Genomic DNA, 19,827 nt, shown 5'->3' on the forward strand with positions numbered 1-19,827 from the left:
GCGAAAACCAATCAGAGTAACTGAAACTAAAGACACAACTTTCTTTTTTCTTTTTAGTTTACTGAGGTTTGTTTCGCATTTTGTTTATAACTGTTACTTTTAACTTGTTTTGTTTGTTTGTTTTTGGTTGTATTTACATCATATTTGCTTGACTACTTTATCTTAACCTCTCCGTAAACAATTTTTCTTTTTATTAAACTAAATTATTCTCAGTTTAATTGCTTTACAGAATACATGACAATACCATCTAACTTTATTAAGAACCTACATGTTTTAATCCCTTACTTGATCTTGATCTTCCTTACCTGTTAAGCTTGTAGTGAAAAATACGATCTGCAGGAACTGTAGCCCTATGAAAACCTGTTCATGACATTATGATTATTATGAAATTGTGAGGCTGCTCTTCAGCACAGTTTTGAACTGATGGCTAAATTTAGCATGCTAACATGATTATTTGAACAATTTTAACATCCTAATGTTTAGCAGGTATAAAGTTTATCATCTTCACTTTCTTAGTTTAGTGTGTTAGCATGCTAATATTTATAGCATTAAGTACAAAGTGCAGCTGAGCTGGATGGGACTGTCAATTGCAGATATTTTGTCAGAAAACAGATGAAAATTCAGATGATCACAATGTGAAAATTTAATGATGAGACATTCAATACTTGACACATTTCAATTTTAATCACAAAAGTCCACTTCATGGTAGCTCCAGAGGAAACGTTAGGTAAACAAAGTCAGTAGTATTCATCTTTTTGGGACCATGAGTGTCTGAAAAAACATGAGTGAAGTAAAACTGGACTTATGTGTCACAGACCATAAACATAATATAATCCATCATAGTGCCAAATCCAATATGGACTGAATGAGATTCTTTAGGAAAGTCCCTGAAGTAAACACATTTTAGGGGTCAAATCAGGATCCACAGCAATATCCCTTTACCCTATCCCTTAAACATTAATGATAAGTGCAACAGCGTGAAATGAACCTCTGAAGTGATAAAGGCTCCAGCGGGATCATGGGTAGTGAGAGCTGAACCCTCAGCTGGCTTGGCCTTGGACTTGGCAGCAGCCTCCCACTGTCGCTGGGGGCAGATGGTCTCTCTCTCAGAGTCAGGCGTCAGCTGTTCACATGAGCACAGACGAGTGCGTCGGACTCTGAGTCTCACCACACAGACTCCTGACAAACTCCTGACAGCTTGCTCCCTGTTGGGTTCACTGGGAACTATCAATGAAGACACTTTTCTTCCACTGGTAAAGCTCCTATTTACTGGGTTGGAGCTATGCCTCACACCAGGTGGGCAACTGAAATATTATTTCTTAATTTCCTGTTTTCAAATGTCAGACATTATTTGTTATATTCTATCTTTTGTTAAGAAGTTCTTTGTAGTTGTTGTTCTTGTAGATGATGATACTGCCACTTATTGCAGAATAAAGTAACTGAAATAACATTTTTCATGACAGAATTTCACAAAAACATAAAAATAATAATAAAATAAAGTAGCTTTTCATCCTCCACTGAGCGTTCATTTTTAGTTTGAAACTTTAGAAAGTGTAAGTGTTTTTGTTGTTTTACACTCACCTTTACAAAAGGACACAGCGATGGCATAAGCAGACGGGAGGATCACTCACCTGCTAAAGCTCCTCTAAGTCTATTTGCTGACCGTGGTATCTGCCTGAACAGCTTATAAGGTCCTCACAGTAAAGTAAACTGTAGCTGTAGCTGGGCAGTCGTGAGCCAAGACAAGAGGAGTTTGTAAACATGATTCATGCCTTTACACAGTAAGAGTTTTTTGGTCTACTTAAGTTAAAAAATATATAGTTTAAATTGATTTATTCAGTTTGTAAGTGATGCAAGAAACTGTGTACATTTACTTGTACTTAACAATTTAAAGTATTTCCATTTTCTGCTAATTTATTCTTCGAATCTATTATGGTTTAAAGGCAAATATTGTACATTTTACTGCACTATATTAATTTGATAACGTAATCATACAAAATTAGTCAACAAATATAAATAATATATGATGTTTTATTACAGTTTAAAATGAGATGAGACTTTAGTGATCCCGGGGAAATTGACAAGATCCAGAAGTATATAAAGTAATTAAAATCACCTCCACATTTACCACCTCTAACATTCAAGTGATGTACTCTAAATGCATCAGTAACTATATTCCAATAATATAATATGGATTATTTATTTTTGGTACTTTAAGTATATTATGATGCTAATAATTTTGTAGTTTTTCTTATGTAAATTTTTTAATGTATGGCTTTTATACAGAGTGTAAGAGAGTATTTCTACACTGTATTATTGCTACGTTTACTTGAGTAAAAGATGAGGACTTTTTCCATCATTGGTCATTATTGTCTCTACTAGGCGTTAGAATATTTTGCAATACTGTTGAGCTTCTTGCTTTGGTTATGTTGTTCAGTAAACAGTGTACCTAACCACATTCCCAGAACAATACGTCTGTATGACGGTGGTACTAAGCCACCAGGTCATTTCCTTATCTGCATCCTGCTCTTGAACAAAAGAACCAGGAAAGAGAAACTCAGAGGGGAACCCCAGTTTCCTTCACTGGTTCCTGAACAGATGTTTGCACGTGGGAAAGAGCTTTAACCTCTCATAAAGTCACATAAATAATGTTTCATTTGGAAGCATAATGATGTATCATATTGAATTTAAGCAATACTTTGACAGGGTTTCATCCTTGGATGGTCATAAGACTTGATGATTAATAACTCTCGAGTTAGCGGCCAGGAAAAACCAGAGCTGAATTCATGTATGTTGTTGCTCTTTTTGCAGGTGCGCAGCAGGAAACTGTTTCGTGCAAGTTCTTCGTTCAGGAGTTTCCTCTTTCCCTGGATGCCACAAGCAGGACGCTGCAGTTTCCCCTCTTCCATGAACAAAGCGGATTTGCGTCCAGACCAGCCGCACAGCAACATAAGAAATAATCCACCAAGATGGAAGTCACTTCAGTCTACGTTACTGAGGGGCCAGGTGTCGACTTAGCTGAAGTGGACATATGCACACTTGAGATTAATATGAAGTATGAGGTCATCCCATCCATTGTCTGCTCTGTTTGCCTTTCGTTCGGCCTCATCTACTGCTTTTTCGGTATGTAGCCATAACACAAGAGCTAAAGTTTGGGATATCAAGGTAGAGACGGTAGTTTTTCAAAGCAGTGTACTCCTCCTTTAAAGTCACATCTCACTGACCGGCCCCACTGTTTTCATACTCTACATGTTTAATAAGCTCACCTGATGGCTTAAACCCTGTGTGGCAGGTGTCTGCAGGCTGCCAGGGGTTTAGGGTGGATAAGTCCAAAGCTGGAAGAGGCAGATGGGTCCTTCGTCTGAGTGTGACAGAGGCAGAGTATATGAAGTGTCACCTGTTGCACTGATTGACATCATTGACTAATTGGTGCCATAGCGTTAATCCTGACAAAAGTTCATGTGGGCCTTGGCAGGGATTTTGGATTTTTCTCAACTGCTTCTATGGTGCAGGTAGCAGCAGTTTGTAGAGCTGTTGTTGAGCTACAGCTACAAGTTCCACATGTGTTTTCACTGTGGAAAATATGTGAACACAAATCCAATAAACATAAACTAGGAGCTTGACTGGGAGTTGCGTGTCCTGTGGACCCGCTCCCCTAAAACATGTGACATTATGCAAACACTCGCTGCAAAAGTCAGTGTGTTCCCAGAATGTCTTACAGAGTTAATCAGGGTTAGGTTTGCCTGTCAGGAAGTTTTCTGGATGTAAATAATTAATAATTAGCAGGAAAACAGCAGTTGCATTGGTGCAGGTGGAGGAAGTATTGCCAGATTAGTGTTTCCTTCATTTAATTTGTGACCAAGAAGATGAAGAAAAAGCGAAGAGAGGAGCTGTGAGTTGTGATTTTTACTTTTGAGGGAGTACTTTTATTGCTGGCATCAAAAAATGTTAATGACAGATGTTGGAGCTGGACATGGACACTGGAACAAATTCGCTTCCAAAATGTATTTCAGTAATCTCTGACCCACAGTGATCAGCAGTGTCGTCCAAGCAGCTCACATTGTTGTTGCTCAAAAGACGTCAGTGTTTGAGCCTTTAGGTCTATAGGGAGCCTGATGTTCAGAATCTGTGCCACGTTTCTAGCAAATGCATTATCCAAACAAAAGAACAGGCTGAACTTTTGCCCTTTGGCGTCTGATTAGAAAAAAAATGTCATAATGAACTTGTTTATTTTCAGCAGACTGCCTCTCTAGGTTGTATCATAAATTGTTAAAGTACACAGTATGCTGTGGGCTCTGTTGCATTTACAGTTTTAAAATTTTAAAATTGCTTTGGCTAAAAGCAAAACTCTGGTAATTTCCTCAAAGATAATATAAATAGCAATGAGGAAAAATTCTGTATTTTTTTTTACTGAATATGCTGCACTACTGTAAATACAGATGATGTAGTCTACACTCTGACTGACATTCATACAAGACAGAAGTTTATTTTGCTCATTATCAACCACGAAGTTTCTTTTTATTTTGGACACAAAACCTGTAGTTTAGTTGAAGTTGGAATAAGGAGAAATGCTTGCGAACTCATGTTGCATTGATTCAGTGGATATGAAGTGGCTTGATTTTCAGAATGAGCGTGTGATTTTGTGTTTAAAAGTGAGAATTTTTGCTCTTTGTATTAAGGTCTGAGCCAAAGCAGCTGTGAAATACTGCAGCTCACTTTGGGTTTGTATACACGGATGAGTAGCTGACCTTTTCTTTAATCGATTTTTCCAGGATACCGCTGCTTCAAGATGGTCATGTTCTTCTCGGGCTTCATGTCTGGCACTGCAGCCGTACTCCTGTTGTACCACAATGAGCCTGTGTTGGACGTCCAGCTGGGGACGGAGACCAAGGCGGGGATCGGCCTGGGCGTGGGTGTGCTCTGCGGGCTGATGACAATGCTGGTGTCGACGATGGGACTCCTCCTCAGTGGCCTGCAGCTGGGGACCCTGCTCTCCCTCGCCGTCCTGGTGGTAATCGGACAGTTTCACAGCCTTACTCCCGTGTGGGTGCCTCTCAGTACCGTGCTGGCTGCCGGCATCATCACTACGGTCCTCACTCTTCAGTGGCAGAAACTGTTCAGCATCTTCTACACATCTGTGTTTGGAGCAACCACTGTGATGCTGTGTGTGGATTACCTGATGGGGACGTTCGTGCTGCCAGATCAGGTGTACGATATGTTTTGTCAAGTTGCCCCACGTCCACTGTGCTGGTTCAACTGGGCAATCACTGGAATTTGTCCGACTTTGACTCTTATAGGTGTGTTAGCGCAGTGGAGGTTTACTGCCAAAGGAGTATCACACACAGAAGGTGAGTTCAACTCCACCTGCACAGCCACTTCAGGCTGTTTTCATTTTAAATATGACATCCTCCTTCTGTGATGTTATATACTCATGATTTCCTCCCCTTTGCGTGCCTCCCAGCTGCACACAAAAAACTGAAGAAACATGGCAAGAAGCAGAAATACAGAGAGTCCAGAAGAAGACCTGAAACACACCGTCGGCGCAGGCCTCCACCCCTGAAGCGATACGCCGGAGACGTCCTGGCGCCGGTCAGTGGCTGAGATTAACTGAGATTAAAATACGTCATCCAGCTTCAGCTTTCATTTCTTCAAAGAGGCAAATTCTACCATGACAATAAACGTTTTTACTCATGTAAAAATGTGTGAATAGAATCAGCAAAATGTAGTTAAACTATTAAGTAAAAGTACTCAAAATGGAGAAAAACTACCACATCTATATTATATTAGTGTATTAATATTACTGATGCATTAATGGAGAATTGCCAATAATCTGACAATGAATCTGCAAATGAATTTGTCTCACAGTCAAAACCTAAATCTGTTTACTCTCATGTATGAGAAAGAAGCTGCTACAAATCCACAAGTTTAAGAACCAACAAATGTTCATCTTTTTATAATTACAATTATTTGATTATCATAATAGATGCAGGTTAATTTTTTTGTCAACTGACTGATCCATTAACTGACTAAACACTGCATCTCTACATTAATGTGTAGTAGTAACTATTTAATGTGCTGGTGGGGACTTTCAGCTCTACAAAAATGAATCGTTTTTCATAGGCCCATCATGTTATGTATGTAAAATCTTAATCTGCAAAATAACAGCAACAGCAACTGAAACTGTCAAACAAATGTAGTGGTGTAAAAAAGTCCAGTATTTCCCTCCTACATGTTGAAGTGCAAGGCAGCATAAATTAAAAATAATACCTCAAAATAAATACAGCACTTGAGTAAATTATGTAAATTGTCATTATGTAAAATGACAGCGGATGGTCATTGTAATAACAATGCGTCTTCTTCCTGTTTGCCTTTCAGAGTTACCTCCAGAGCCTTCAGGAGCGCCAGATGGGAACAGGCTCCTCCACCAGCAGCGTCAGCACTATCACACATGCTCTAATTGACTTTGACTTTGAGACAGGCTCCATGGTGCCTCTGACTGCCGCCTCCCCTGTTTTTACAGTCTGAAAGAAACACAGCATCAATTATTTGTGAACTACATACATCTAAAGGAATCCATTACATTTTATCTGAGTCTGTGAACTGCTCACTTCCACGGAAACAATTCAACAATTCAACTGCTGCCGTGAATCCACCGCAACCGGCTTCGCCAGATAATCATCAACATGCACACACAGTGTGATGCTTGGAGATCATCCTCTGTATGATGACAGGAAGAAATAAGGCAACATGGACACTTGTCAGACTCATGATCACAACATCCTTTAAATGTTTTATCTCACAGACACTTCTTTGTCTTTTTCCACACAATTGCATAATAACGTTATATTCTCCAAATACTACGACATTCTCTTGCAAGCTGTTGATGCCTTTGGATACAAACATAGACCTAAAGTGTGTGTCTAGATTAGTTTGGGTTGTAACAGTTTTGAAGTTCAAGTTTTAAGGTTACAAGCAGTGAATTCATACCAGCACATGCAATAAAGTGAAGGACATGCATCAGAAAAATGAGGAATGCTGGACAATGATCCAATAAACCACTGATTTGACAGCAGCAGCTCAGGTTGATACTAATAGTTTTTTGGAGTATTGTCTTGTGTTAAAGCAAAGCTATGTATAAAACAGCCACTGTGGGCAAAGGTGGCGATTATGAGATAACTGTAAATATTATAAGTAGCAAAATAGCAAAAGCAAAGAGGAGTCATTACATCAGTAAACTGACTCAGTAATGTCAGTTTCACAGACTACTGCTCAAACCAGACCAAGTAAGACTGTGGGAAGAAAAGCTGAACTGATCAGTTGTCTGTTTTATTGTTTATGAATTCAACATTTTACTTAGAATGTATTATTTCATCTTTCCAACATTTACAGTCTCGTACAGACATTTTTTCTCATACAGACATTTTTCTAAGTTACATCTCTTTTACTATATAAAAAATATTTTGCCATAGAAATTAGTAATTTCCATGAAATATCTTTTCAAATTTAACTATAAAACGGACATAAAAGTGAAGGTACAACACAGTTTATACTGCATTGTACTCAGGTTGTAGTTACTGCACTGCGACTCCAGTTGGAGAGCAGTAAACAGTAAACAGGCTCTTGACAGAACAGTGTAATAGACAGAGGCCTATAAGCTGTTGATCCTCAATTTTATTGCTTGATTATTATTAATTATTAATAATTATCACTGACTTTACATCAAACCCACAAAAGCCCGTTAAGATTCTAATGCTACGCTCTGTTCGGACAATCGGAGGAGAAAACACTGTGTCTCTTGTATATTCAAGCTTATGGGCTAGTTCACTAAATTCTTGTTTAATTAAATACATTTTGAACATGTGATTTAAAGCTAGCAAATATAAAATAACATGAATTCCACCAGAATCGGAGGCTATCTCACCAGTTAGCCATAACTAGACAGATTGCAGTTACTGCAGACCTACCTCTGTTTCCATGCTACTCCTGTTGGTGTGGTTAAGTTACCTTTTAAATCACATACTTAAATCTATCAAATTGTAAATGTATTATATTGATTTCAATAGAAGTAATAAGATTACTCAAAAAGAGCCAAACACAAACACTTGATTCCAAGCTGTGGACTGTAAATAATAATCAGAAATAGAAATCAGAAATAATAATCAGTTAATTCTGTTTATCTGAGCGGTCTGTCAAGATTATCCAAAGGCACAGTTCTGTATTTGCATTTTTTTAGTAACTGTGAAGGTTCAATCGCAGTGATTTCTGTTGGGTAAAATAATCAGCCTAGACACACAATTACAGATTACAATCTCTCTATCTGTTTGCTGTTTTTGTCAACCAGCCTGAAAACTTAAAACCCTTTTTTCTCAACATCATTGCCTCAGTGGTTGTTGCTCTGTGTCCGCAGGGCAGTGTAGTGGATCAGTAGATAACAAAATCCAATCTTATTGAATCACACACCACAAGGTCTCAGTGTCTTTTTCCATTTCATGTCTGCTAATATCAGCTTTTTGAATTATAATATCCTATTGCCACAAAAAAGAAACATCACATTTTACAAATATTTATTATTTTGTTGAATTCATGCCCATTTCATCAAAACTAATAATAGCCTCACACAGCATGCTGAACACTTTGAAAGCATTTGCCAGGCTCCAAATAAATGAGCATCTCTCCCTGGTTTCACGCTGACTCAGCAGGATAAGGTTTGTGTTGAATCCCTGGTGGCCTCTGGTGGTTCAGTCGTCACACTGCATCCAGTGTGAGGCGATGTCCAGAGGATAGGCCTTCTCCACCGCTTGGTGGTTCTGGTTTACACGCCAGTACTCAGAGCCTTTGAACATGTATATATGACCGTTTTTCCACATTAATGCAGCGTCAGAATTGCTGGGTGCCCCGTAGAAGAGTTGCCCAGTAGGTTTGGGATATGAAGTGAAGTCTGTTGGACCAATCTCATCCCACTGCCAGTATCCAGATCCCTAACACGAGAGGTACATTATTCTCCTGAAGCGGGATATTCAACAAAAAACATATGTCACAAAATAAATTGAAGCATATCTTTAGCACTTACTTTGAAAAATAGCAATTTTTTGTTCTTATTGAAGTACAAGGCTGAGTCAATATTTGCAGGGATATTGGTCAAGCGTTTGGGGAAGCCGTGGTCAAGTTTGAAGTCTGTGTATCTCCATACTTTGTCATCTGTGAAAGGATATTTAGAAGGAAAAAAAAACGCTGATTATTACTGATCCTGCCAGCATTGTACATCATGCACCTGTGAGAAATTTTGAAACTATGAAATTGAATCCACCTTTCAGAAAGTAAGACTTGCCAGTCCGCTGAGAGTGAACAGCTGCGTTGAGGCTCCCTGGCAGCTCCTTCCACAGCACAGAGATCTTAATGGGAGAGTTGTAGCCAGAGCTGGACACTGTCCACACATACTGACCACTGAAAACATATGTCTTATGCAAAGGACCTATATGGGAACACAGTGCAGGAGAAAAAATATCTGTAGATACATTTCCCTGTAGGGGGAAGTTAGTGAACTAATATCTTTTGTTACGGAACAAGCAGAGACATATTTACCCAACATAATTGCATCCAGTGTGGCTTTACAAGGATCTGCAATAACTCCTCCTGGCACTGACTGACCTGGATTTCTGGATGGAAGACTATTCTCTGGCTTTCCTGAAAAGGGACAATACTGCACATTGCATTACTTATACTTCAAAGAGCATGCATATATTAGCCATGTAATGCTATAATGACATCACCATATAATGCCTGGATCCCTCGTATGTCATCTGGATGCAGCTTGAAGTCTGAGCGGTATCCGTTGTATACAGGTCCCATGAGTGCACTGTAGTATTGAGAGTGGCCCAGGCCAAGAGCATGGCCAATCTCATGAGCTGCAACAATCCTCAGGTTGGAGCCCTGGCTCTTCCCTTCTGTCCATAGCTCGTCTTCATCAAAGTGCACAATGCCTGATTCAGGGGCGTCGGCGTGGGCTAGAACACGGCCTGAAGATAAAGCAAGAACTCAAACGCTAGAACATCTCATTTACACCTGCCATTGTTTTATGTGTCACTGAGATCACGAAACTTTTCACAAACATCCGGTGATCCCATCAGTTCGTTCAATTTTAATGTCAGTTTTTATATTAAGGAAATCGCTCCTACCTCGCCCATCAAAGGGAACTGGACATGTCTTATCTTTTCTGTGAAAGGAGATTTTGATGTCTGCTCTTCCGTGTTGCAGCTCCCTGAACTTTAAAGGCGACACAGCACTCCAGTACTTAAATGCATTCTGGATGGCCAAGCGGGTCTTTCCCGGACCCAAATCAGGAGTGTAATTATAGATGCGGTAGGTCAGCATCTTCTTACGCCAGTAACCTGTGTAATTAGGAAACACTGGAGTCATTTTATATATATATATATATTTACACATGTTATGCACTTTATCAAGAATCTAAACATGTCATTTTAAGGCAGTTACTCACCCATGACTCGATATTTGAGAGACTTGTTGTTGAAAGAGTCCTGTAGGCCACACCGAGGTTTGTTCATCATTGCCAGTGTGGTTGAATCTAGTTTCCCTGATATTTGCAGGTTTGTCACTTTCTGAAAGATTCTGACATGGAAAGGAAATGTTGAGACATTTGTACTGATTCAAATACACAAACAAACCTGAGATAAAGGTCAAAACGGATAAAAACATGTTGTTCTACTTCTGCAAAATAGAAAAATGGATGAAAGACGGTCACCTTGTTGCTTCAGCTATTTCCTCAGGTGGATGGTTTTGGCCTTTACCGTCCAGTGGGATGTGTAGATAACCATACGTCCTTAAATACGCCTAGATACAAGATACGGATGTAAACGGGACTTAAATGTTGTAATTAATGAGCTAATTTTAACAACTTGTTTTTATCTACACAAATGCAACCTCAATAGATTAAGAATATGTTTTATATATCAAATCTTAATCTATAAAGCATTTTAGTAACTATATGTGTCAAAAAGGTTGAGTGTAGAAAGCCATTTTATTGATCTCTACTCAAGATATCAAAGCTCAGAGGAGTGAAATGAAACAAACAAGATCACAGTCATTTATAATGGCTAACAATTGAATAACCTTTTTCCTCTCCGTAAAACAAACAGTATTGACAGTATTATTTAGTTTTCTGTTGCCCGAATGCACCATCAATATTTGATTTGATTATATAGCCTATAATCACAATCAGTTAATATTTAGCTATAAACAATTAAAATCCTGTTGCTGTGGAAGTTGTCGTACAAGCAAAATTAGATGAAGTTTCAATGTAAATCTTTCTCTGCTGAATGATAAACTTCTTAAAAGTCTTAAACTCAGGGGCATCGTGTGGCGTAGTGGTCTAAGAGGCTACAGTCCTCGCTGCAGTCGGCCCCGGCTCGAGCCTTAGCTGCATGTCATTCCCCCTCTCTCTGCCTCCCCATTTCCTGTCTCTCTACTGTACTATCGAATAAAGGCATAAAAAAGCCCCAAAAAATATACTTAATATACTAAAAAAGTCTTAAACTCAGAGACTTATATTTTTACATTAATATTTTAAGTGATGTTTCAGGATCTCCACTTTTCTGCATTTTCTTACCAGAGCTTCTGTCAGTTCCTCTTTGCTCAGGGCAACAGATGAAGCTGTTGTCATCAAAACAAGAAGCACCATCAACTCCAGTCTATATCCCATTTTCCAGTATCTGAGAAATACAAACTTTTCCCGACTGGATTCCAACACAGAAATTTGATTTTTTTCAACTGTTAATCAAAATGACTGTAGTTCCTCCATATACGTCCATCCTCTGTGTATTAGTTCTTCTTGGGGTCCCTGTATCAGAGCTGAAGCTGGTGTCCAAGTTTAGGGTTTCAGTTTTTATACCATCAAGTGTCTGTTCAGGACCTGCCCTCAAAACCACATAATAAACCTTTACAAGGAATGTGTGGAGGACAAAAACCAATACATATTTCAGACACTAACATCACGATCACGCCTCCTTACACCATCATTTAAAGCCATTTGTCTCCAAGTGTTGTAAGAATAACTTCCGAGTAATGTTGTTTACGTCAAAGGAAGCAAATAAATGAAGGATCAGCTCTGTTAAACAGATTAACTGCCCACCATCTATTAAAGGTGATGTCTTATGTCATTGTGGTGGAAAAAACTTCAATTAATCTGCAATACTTTGGAAGTGAATTATTTTCCAGACAGGAAACAGATGTATCAGAAATACAGCTGCTGTTACTCATTTGTGATTTATTTTTGTGAAACATGTTCCACATAAATCTGAACATTTTTGACTTCATGGTTTCAGCTCTGTGAAGAAAACAACTAACCACACTTCCTCCATGAGACAACAGTTAATTATATTGTTCTGAAGGCAGGAGCCCATTCATGGAGAAACAATGACGCCCTCGTGAAACCATTGCTTCGAATCATCTTCTGAATGGAGACAGAGAACGCCTCCTGTTCTGCTTTAACATTGTGGAATACAGCTCGTAAACACTGAGCGGACAGACGGGAAAGACCCTCGGCTCACACACATTTAAGACAATTACAGTTACTAAATTTAACAACTGTCCCAGATTTCTCACCAGTAGAGGGCGTGTTTTATCTGTTATCTTTTATCGCTTAACCAATGAGTGGATTTCCTGCCCTGGGTTCTGCCTCTCAGGTGTAGCACAAACACTTCTTCCTTTGCAAACATAAACTGAATTGATTGTAATAGATTGACTGAGCAGAACAAAACCTTAAGCTGTGTCCCAGTTCCCTACTACACACTAATTACAAGCAGGTTTTTCAGTATGTAGTGTGTTCACACTGGAAAAGTGACAAAATGACAGACACAATACTGCAAAAAACAATTTCCCTGTATAAATATACAACGCTAAAATTAGCTTTTTTGGGGGAGTTTTTGAGTTTGCTGATTTTTTGGGTGGTTGAAATTAAAATTATTGCATCTTGAGGCGGCTGTAGAAAGACAAAAATATATATTTTTGGAAATCTATTTTGCGTGTATTGAAGTGTAAATGGCAGTGGTTTAGTCTAAAGTCACAATTTGACATCCATCTGTACATGTAGCCTATATTACAAAAATGTCCTCTTAGTATAAAACAGTAAAGTATGATTTCACTTACACATACTGCAAAAAACAGCATATACTATAATGACCAGTATATACATTAGAGTTAAAAGGACACACACTTACAACCAGTGTCGTGTTTAAAAGACATGGGTGTTTACCAAGCAGGGAGCGTCAAACAAAACTAACTACTGACTTGTTTTATGGAAAATGTAGGACCCAGTGTTTTGGGGCGTAACCCCAACTCTAAATCAAGATATCTCAGGCTCCACATGTTAACTATTCTATTTATGATCTATTCTGATTTTTGTCAGCTCCCCAACCTTATGAATATGCAACAGCAATATGGTGAAGTGCCCCTTTAAGTGGTGCCTGACAGGCTTAACTCAGGGCAATAAAATATTTCTATTGTCTATTTGCTTCTACTGAAGATAAATCATAAAGACAGGTCACAAATGCACAGTTTAAATTTCTGGAAAATAATTAGTCATCTCCCAAAACAGCTGGTCACTGTAGTTTTCACTACACTCAACTCAAATAAGAGGATACAGCACGTTTTTTGGGGACTACTTTCAGCCACGGATTAATACACATTTGGTGTTCTAGTGAGTACTTACAGAAGCAACAGGGTGTATGTAAGACCAAGTCAGTAACTGCAGTGCCCGTGTTTATCAGGATAAATGTCATTCGGTGCAACAGTGTGGGTCATTGATGTGTTTTTAATCATTTTTGGATCACAGTGCAACTCTATGGCACAAAGGAAGAAGCTCTATCAGGCTTTGGCTGCACAGACAATACTTGTTGGCAGGATCAATTCATTGGTGGTTTTGGTCTTTTTATGGGATGTTGACAACAAGTAAAATATACAATATCACCGGCCTCATCCTTTAAGTGTACAGCTTGTTTCCAAAATACCCAACGAAACCAAAATATAGTTTTTCTATAAATATACGTCCTGCCTTCCAAAATAAATCCCGTTATTCATGTAACTGTACTCCTAAAAAGCAATATGAGATAAACATTTTACGCAGAATGTAACTTTAATTAATGTAATGACTGTATAGACTCGACATTAGTGTGACCACAAGAAGCCATCCAATCATTGACAAATGTTAAAGCAGAAAGGTCAACAAACTGTACTCGCTTCAACAGAAAATGTTTTTTATATATTTTATGTATAAGTGATACCTGATGCTATGAAAGGTACAAAATGGAAAAGACAGACATGCACGAAACAATTCACAATGAGTTCTTTAAAAGATTTAGAAATGAATGGCCTGCCCAATACAAGTATATGAGCAGGAGTCATGATGTTATGTAGAGGTCTGAATCTAGAAAACAGGCTGGTCAGTTCTGAAGATGTGACATCCTGTCGTTCTCTGTTTGGAAGGCGCTGGGACTGTGTTCACTTCCAAAGTTCATAATGAATATCAAATAGGTAGAATATGTTTAATGGAAGCTATGACCACAAAGCTGCAAAGGTCCCGTCCCTGTGTTTCAGTGTGTAGTTTGTATGTTCAGTCTGTCTGACTCCTCTGTCCTTTATTGCTTCAAGAATCACGTTCGAGCTGCTCTAACTCATCTTGTAAGGCCTTCGCCCGACCCAGCTTTTCCGACTGATCCTTTGTCAGCTGTTTTATTTCCCCTGAGTCCACTTTCTGCTGCAGGTCCTCAACTTGTCGAAGCTTCTTTTTCAGGTTTTTGATCTTCTTGGCCTTTTCAGCTGCTGCTGCTGAGTCGTCATCGGGAGGCGAGGCAGAAGCTGGCGCTGCCGTCTTGTTTGCGGACTCACCACCCTCTGAGATGGACACATTCTCCACGGCATCGCTCACCGATTCTACATCTGCATCTCCATCCTGGCCCTGTTGGTGCTGCTGTTTTCGTTTTTCTTTACGCTTCATGTTGCGTTTGGCCGATTTTGAGAGACTGGCTCCCTCACTGTCTACACAACCGGGGATCTTCTGCTGCTGCTGCTGCTGCTGCTGCTGCTGCTTTGGTGGAGCTGCCTCAGACGGGCTCAGGCCAGGTGGCAGGTCTGGTTTGCTCTTGAAAAACTTCACATACTTGTTTTCATAGCTAAAACCAGCAAGAAAGAGAGACTGGGTGAGAGGATAAAAATGACAAATGTTCCACTTTACTCAAATGTAAAAGTATGTAAATGATTATTGGACAATTGTAATCGATCAGAGATACTTATTGCAATCCTCTACTGATTTCTACGGTTGTAACTTAGTGTCATCATCGATTAATCTGTTGGTTATGTCTTCCATTAATCAATTAATCATTTAGTCCATAAAATGTCAAGAAAAATAGTGCAAGTTCTTCTTAGAACATCCCACAGACCGAGGAGAAAATCTCAAATGTCATTTTCTGTTTGACCTTCAATCGAAATCCCAAGAAATCCCAAGTTTATTATAATAGATGAAAAAGAAAAGCATCAAATTCTTACACTAGAGAAGCTGGAATCAGCAAAAAAAATAAAATGGTATTTTTGCTTAAAAATGACCAAAATAATTATTTCATAATCAAAAGAGATCTATTTACTGTCGATTGACTAATCGTTGTGTAGAGTGTGCTGTGCACGACTGTAGGGAAAGAAGAAGCGCACTTACACTGGGACTTCCTCCTGGGGGACATAACCGTCCTTCACCCGCCTCGGCTTTCTCCATGTTCCATCAGGTCGCTGAGTGGCAGCAATATATTTCCCTGAAGGACAGGTACAACGTTTTAAAGAGCACTAACATGTTTACATGAATAAAAACTTAAGATTTGAAGTTATTTTAAGGTATTTTGTCAACTGTGGGCTGGATTTGACTTCATGATAAATAATGAAAATAGGTCACTGGATCCATTTGGAGGTTTGTCAAACTGAGACATAACTGCAATATTCTCCTCCTCCATTATTGTTTTTCTGCAAGCATATAAACCTATTTGAATATTAAAATATCATAACAATAATTCTAATAATTTATATTTGTATATTGTTTTTCAGGTTAACAATGTAAAGTCTGTCCTCGGACTACAGATTAAAAATGGCCGCTTTAACTTACTCTGGCCAATAAATAAATCAAATAACTGCTAATTACCACAAAAGTGTGTTGCTAATCATCAGCTGAAATTGCACTCAATGGCTCAAATGCAATTGCTCTCTGGGGATGACCTCACTGAACATTACTATAGGAAGAGAGGATATTTCTGGTCAGCCTGAAACCAACACTCTTTAGTTTGACGTTTTGAAAGTTTTACAGCTAAACTTTAGGCTCAAGTGAAACGCACACTGAGATAATAAGAGAGGAGAATAACTAAGATATGGTGATGTACAGTAAGAGACCTAATCATAAGTATCTGAACATTTCCACCTGATACAAGTAATAATTTCAAAATTTAAAAAAAGTAAAGTTTTAATGGACATTGTCCAATCACATAACTTTGCAACTCACAATGTCACATTAACATTGACCGAAAGCAGACACAAGGCCAAAACCACATTGCTAAGGTGCATTCATTTTTCATGTCAATGGAAATTTTTCATATGGAGGATTTTTAGACATTTTTTGGCATTTATTACAGATTTTACTGCAGAATACTGCACAATAATATGTGTATTTACTGCAGCACCTCTGAACAAGGTTGTGCAGTTTTGAAGGGCTGCAACCACCAGATGTCACTGTGCATGCTGAGCTTAAAGCTCTGAAGCTTCAACCTGCAAGGTTTTATCTCTGGTTTGACAAGCTTAGTGTGTGTGTGATAACTTCTATTCCCTTGTAAACACACATTAAATCTAACACTGAATAAATGTCATCCAAAGCCTGAAAACCCAGGGCATGTTAAGGCAGAAGAAAAACACGTTGTGTATTCGAGCTGGGAAATATTCCAATATACTATTGACAGTATTTTAAGGTAGGCATCATTTTTTGATGAAAATTGTAATATATTTACATAGTAAGGGTGGATGATGTGTCCATATATATATACTGCGTTATGATTCATGTTGATACTATGATGTGATACAGGATTTTATCCATATCTCCCATTGCTACTTTACCTGGTCATATTCACTTAACTGGAGCTTTTCTTAACTTTTCTTACTGTTGTGGCTTGTGGATGAAGAGTAAATTCCTGACCAATACCTACTTGATCCTCATGTAATAACCCACATTACTAGTTAATGTAAGTGTCTTGGTTTCTTTTTTTCTCTCTTTTTAGCGACCAAATAACCCTAAAAGTTACGCGAAGACCCAATTTTCACACAAAACTTTGGTCAATACAAAACAAAATAACTGTTTCTGTGAAAAGACATATCGCGATGGTTGTTTTTGTGTGTATACTTTGATCACAACATGTACTCATTTACAAGAGAAGAAGCTAATTAACGTTAGCTGCTGGCTAATGTGTCCACTGTTCGGTCATTATACAAAAAAGTAATGTGGCTAATTAAAACTCTGTTAAATATTCAAAAGTAATAAAGTAAATGTGTTCCTGCCAGCGGTGTACATATATATATATATATAATACTATTTCCACACTGTTAAGTAAGGACGTGCGATAGCTACAAGCTAAGCTATAGTGGAGAGTATAACGTTAGCCAGTTCAGCTAAGATTAGCATCAGCTAGCTGCAAAACAGCGTCGTTAAACATGTTATCGCTGACGATCAAATGGAAAAGATAGACTCGGCCTCGATTGCAGAATCTGTGTTTAATGAAAAGGGTTTTGTTTCATTTAGACAATGGTCTGGCACATGCAGCAGCCTTACCAGATTCATCTGTCACATACGGGGTTGCCATTTTGGAGTAACTTGCGGCTCCGCTCCCCTTAGTCGGACGATGTCCCCAAACGTCCCCCCGCTCACTTAGACCCGACACAGTAAAAACTACAGCTTTTTAAACATTTGCTTTAAACTTGTTTCTTCCCTCCACGTGAGATATGTCATGACAGCATCTACACACAGCTATTAAAGTGAACAGTGGCCCTGGATGTCAAACAACGACCACGAAACTGTGCGTATAATTGAGCGGTACAGGATCACAAACCGAGCGAACTCTATTCTTCGACTTCGGAAATGACGACGTGGATCGTTGGTTGCCAGGTTTGGATGTTTAGCCGTTTTTAATTTAAAAAAAAAAAAAAAAAAAAAAACGTCATGCGGTGGTGGTATCGGTAACAGGTATCGAATAATTTACTCAAGTAAAAGTAGCAATAGCTCACTATAAGATTGCTCAATTTACCAGTAAAAGTGATTAATTGCTCATTTTACTTAGAGAAGTACTAGTTTTTATTTATGTATTAATATGTAAGTGGTATTTTAATGTTGTAGGTGGGGGCTGTGGTACAGGGTCAGATTGGCCGCTGACTCTTGGGTTGGTGGTTTCATACCCAACTCTTTGAACTCAGGGTTGTGTCATGAAGAGCATCCAGCATGGAAAAAAACTATGCCAAAGCTACTATGTGTAGTTGTAGCTGGTCAAGCTGGAGCAAATTTAATTGCTTCATACATTGTTGGGCTATTTAATCTATAAAAACACATCATGTTCTACAAACTGATCATGTGTTGTGTATTCAATATCCAAAATGTAACTAGTAACTATAGTTGTTAAATAAAAAAGTACAAAGTACAGTCTCTGAAAACCATTGTATGTATGATGATTGTCTAGTGACCCACATTGCTGACTTTAGAATATTTTATAATGTAGTGATTTAGATCCTTTCTGTTTTATTTTTTATGGAAGTGCAATACTAAATCATTAGGATTGCCCTTTAAAGATGAGTTTCCATAAAAACAAATAAACTTTATAGACTACTGCACTGTGGATATACACTTGTGCATGCCTTATAATTTTTTGCAACTTAACATAGACAAGCCTTTGATAATTGTCCTGGGACCTGAGACACAGAAACAGAAATCTAAACCTAGATTCTCTGTCCCACTTCTCAAGTCAGAGACTTTGGGAACACAGTTGCTGAGCTGACAAACAAGGTCACATTAATAAACACATCTAAAAAAGCTGTGCGTCGTTCAAAGAATGTCTCAGAGAAAAAGAAAATTCTCTAAACACATGTACCTTTTGCGCAATTAAATTGGACTATTGCACTGGCCATGTCAAAAATAGAGCTTTTATGATTAATTGATTAGTTGATTGACAAAAAATTATCTACTAACAATTATTTTTATAATCACTTACCCATTTAAGTCATTTTTCAGTAAGTAAATCCCCAAATTTGCTGTTTTCAGTGTCACAAATAGGAAGATCTTATGTTTGGATTTCGGACTGTTGCCCAAACAAACTAGACATTTGAAGATGTCACCTTGGACTCCGAGAGACTAATGGATTTAGATCTGATCTAATGTATTCTCTTGCAAAATCATCAAACGACTAGTCTACATTGTATTAATGATTGTCTTTTTGCTTTTTTTTTCACTGTAGGCTTTTCTGCAGCAGCTTATTTATTTTGTGTAGCATACATTGTGACAGCATAAGTGAAGATAATATTTAAAAGGAGGGAAAATCATGCAAAAAATTTGTTTTAAAAAAAAAACTCTGGTAGAGATAATCATCAAGTTTACCTATGCATGGAGAGTAACATTTTCTTATGTCACTGAGGCAGAACTGTACACAATTCTTCTTTATTTAGCTTTTATTTAGTAAGATACTAATTTGAAAAGTAAATCACACTAAAAGGAGATGACACTACACATAAACACAACAGAGGGTACGGACCAGA

At 38.3% G+C, this 19,827-nt stretch overlaps 3 protein-coding genes across 6 annotated transcripts; 1 reads left to right on the plus strand and 2 right to left on the minus strand.

Annotated features, from left to right (window-relative positions):
* The first annotated feature begins 915 nt into the window (after window positions 1–915).
* Window positions 916–7,092, plus strand: LOC111661925 (transmembrane protein 198-like). Of its 3 annotated transcripts, none has more exons than XM_023415624.2 (5): window positions 916–1,296; window positions 2,812–3,123; window positions 4,773–5,348; window positions 5,462–5,589; window positions 6,376–7,092. In XM_023415624.2, exons 2-5 carry the CDS (start codon window positions 2,970–2,972, stop codon window positions 6,523–6,525), a joined length of 1,008 nt encoding a protein of 335 aa, XP_023271392.1. In that variant the 5' UTR covers window positions 916–1,296; window positions 2,812–2,969; the 3' UTR covers window positions 6,526–7,092. The 3 variants fall into 3 exon arrangements, with proteins under 3 accessions (XP_023271392.1, XP_023271393.1, XP_087032564.1); XM_023415625.2 differs by lacking the exon at window positions 916–1,296 and adding an exon at window positions 1,627–1,781; XM_087176438.1 differs by lacking the exons at window positions 916–1,296; window positions 2,812–3,123 and adding an exon at window positions 3,350–3,892.
* A 1,458-nt stretch (window positions 7,093–8,550) lies between these two features.
* LOC111661924 (matrix metalloproteinase-19-like) lies at window positions 8,551–11,939 on the minus strand. Its single transcript, XM_023415623.2, has 9 exons — window positions 11,624–11,939; window positions 10,760–10,848; window positions 10,496–10,626; window positions 10,176–10,388; window positions 9,771–10,016; window positions 9,583–9,684; window positions 9,308–9,472; window positions 9,071–9,198; window positions 8,551–8,978 (listed from the first exon to the last, which is right to left on the minus strand). The coding sequence occupies exons 1-9, from the start codon at window positions 11,714–11,716 to the stop codon at window positions 8,739–8,741; spliced, it is 1,407 nt and encodes a 468-aa protein (XP_023271391.1). The 5' UTR covers window positions 11,717–11,939; the 3' UTR covers window positions 8,551–8,738.
* Window positions 11,940–14,127: 2,188 nt separating this feature from the next.
* On the minus strand, window positions 14,128–18,173 carry pym1 (PYM homolog 1, exon junction complex associated factor). 2 transcript variants are annotated; one of them, XM_023415626.2, is made up of 3 exons: window positions 17,861–18,173; window positions 15,719–15,812; window positions 14,128–15,182 (listed from the first exon to the last, which is right to left on the minus strand). In XM_023415626.2, exons 1-3 carry the CDS (start codon window positions 17,889–17,891, stop codon window positions 14,657–14,659), a joined length of 651 nt encoding a protein of 216 aa, XP_023271394.1. In that variant the 5' UTR covers window positions 17,892–18,173; the 3' UTR covers window positions 14,128–14,656. The 2 variants fall into 2 exon arrangements, with proteins under 2 accessions (XP_023271394.1, XP_087032565.1); XM_087176439.1 differs by lacking the exon at window positions 17,861–18,173 and adding an exon at window positions 15,950–16,022.
* Window positions 18,174–19,827: the final 1,654 nt, after the last annotated feature.

The sequence above is a fragment of the Seriola lalandi genome, unplaced genomic scaffold (genome assembly GCF_002814215.2).
Source record: "Seriola lalandi dorsalis isolate HSWRI2012SDOR001 ecotype SW California unplaced genomic scaffold, Sedor1 jcf7180002054554, whole genome shotgun sequence".
NCBI classification, from domain to species: domain Eukaryota; kingdom Metazoa; phylum Chordata; class Actinopteri; order Carangiformes; family Carangidae; genus Seriola; species Seriola lalandi.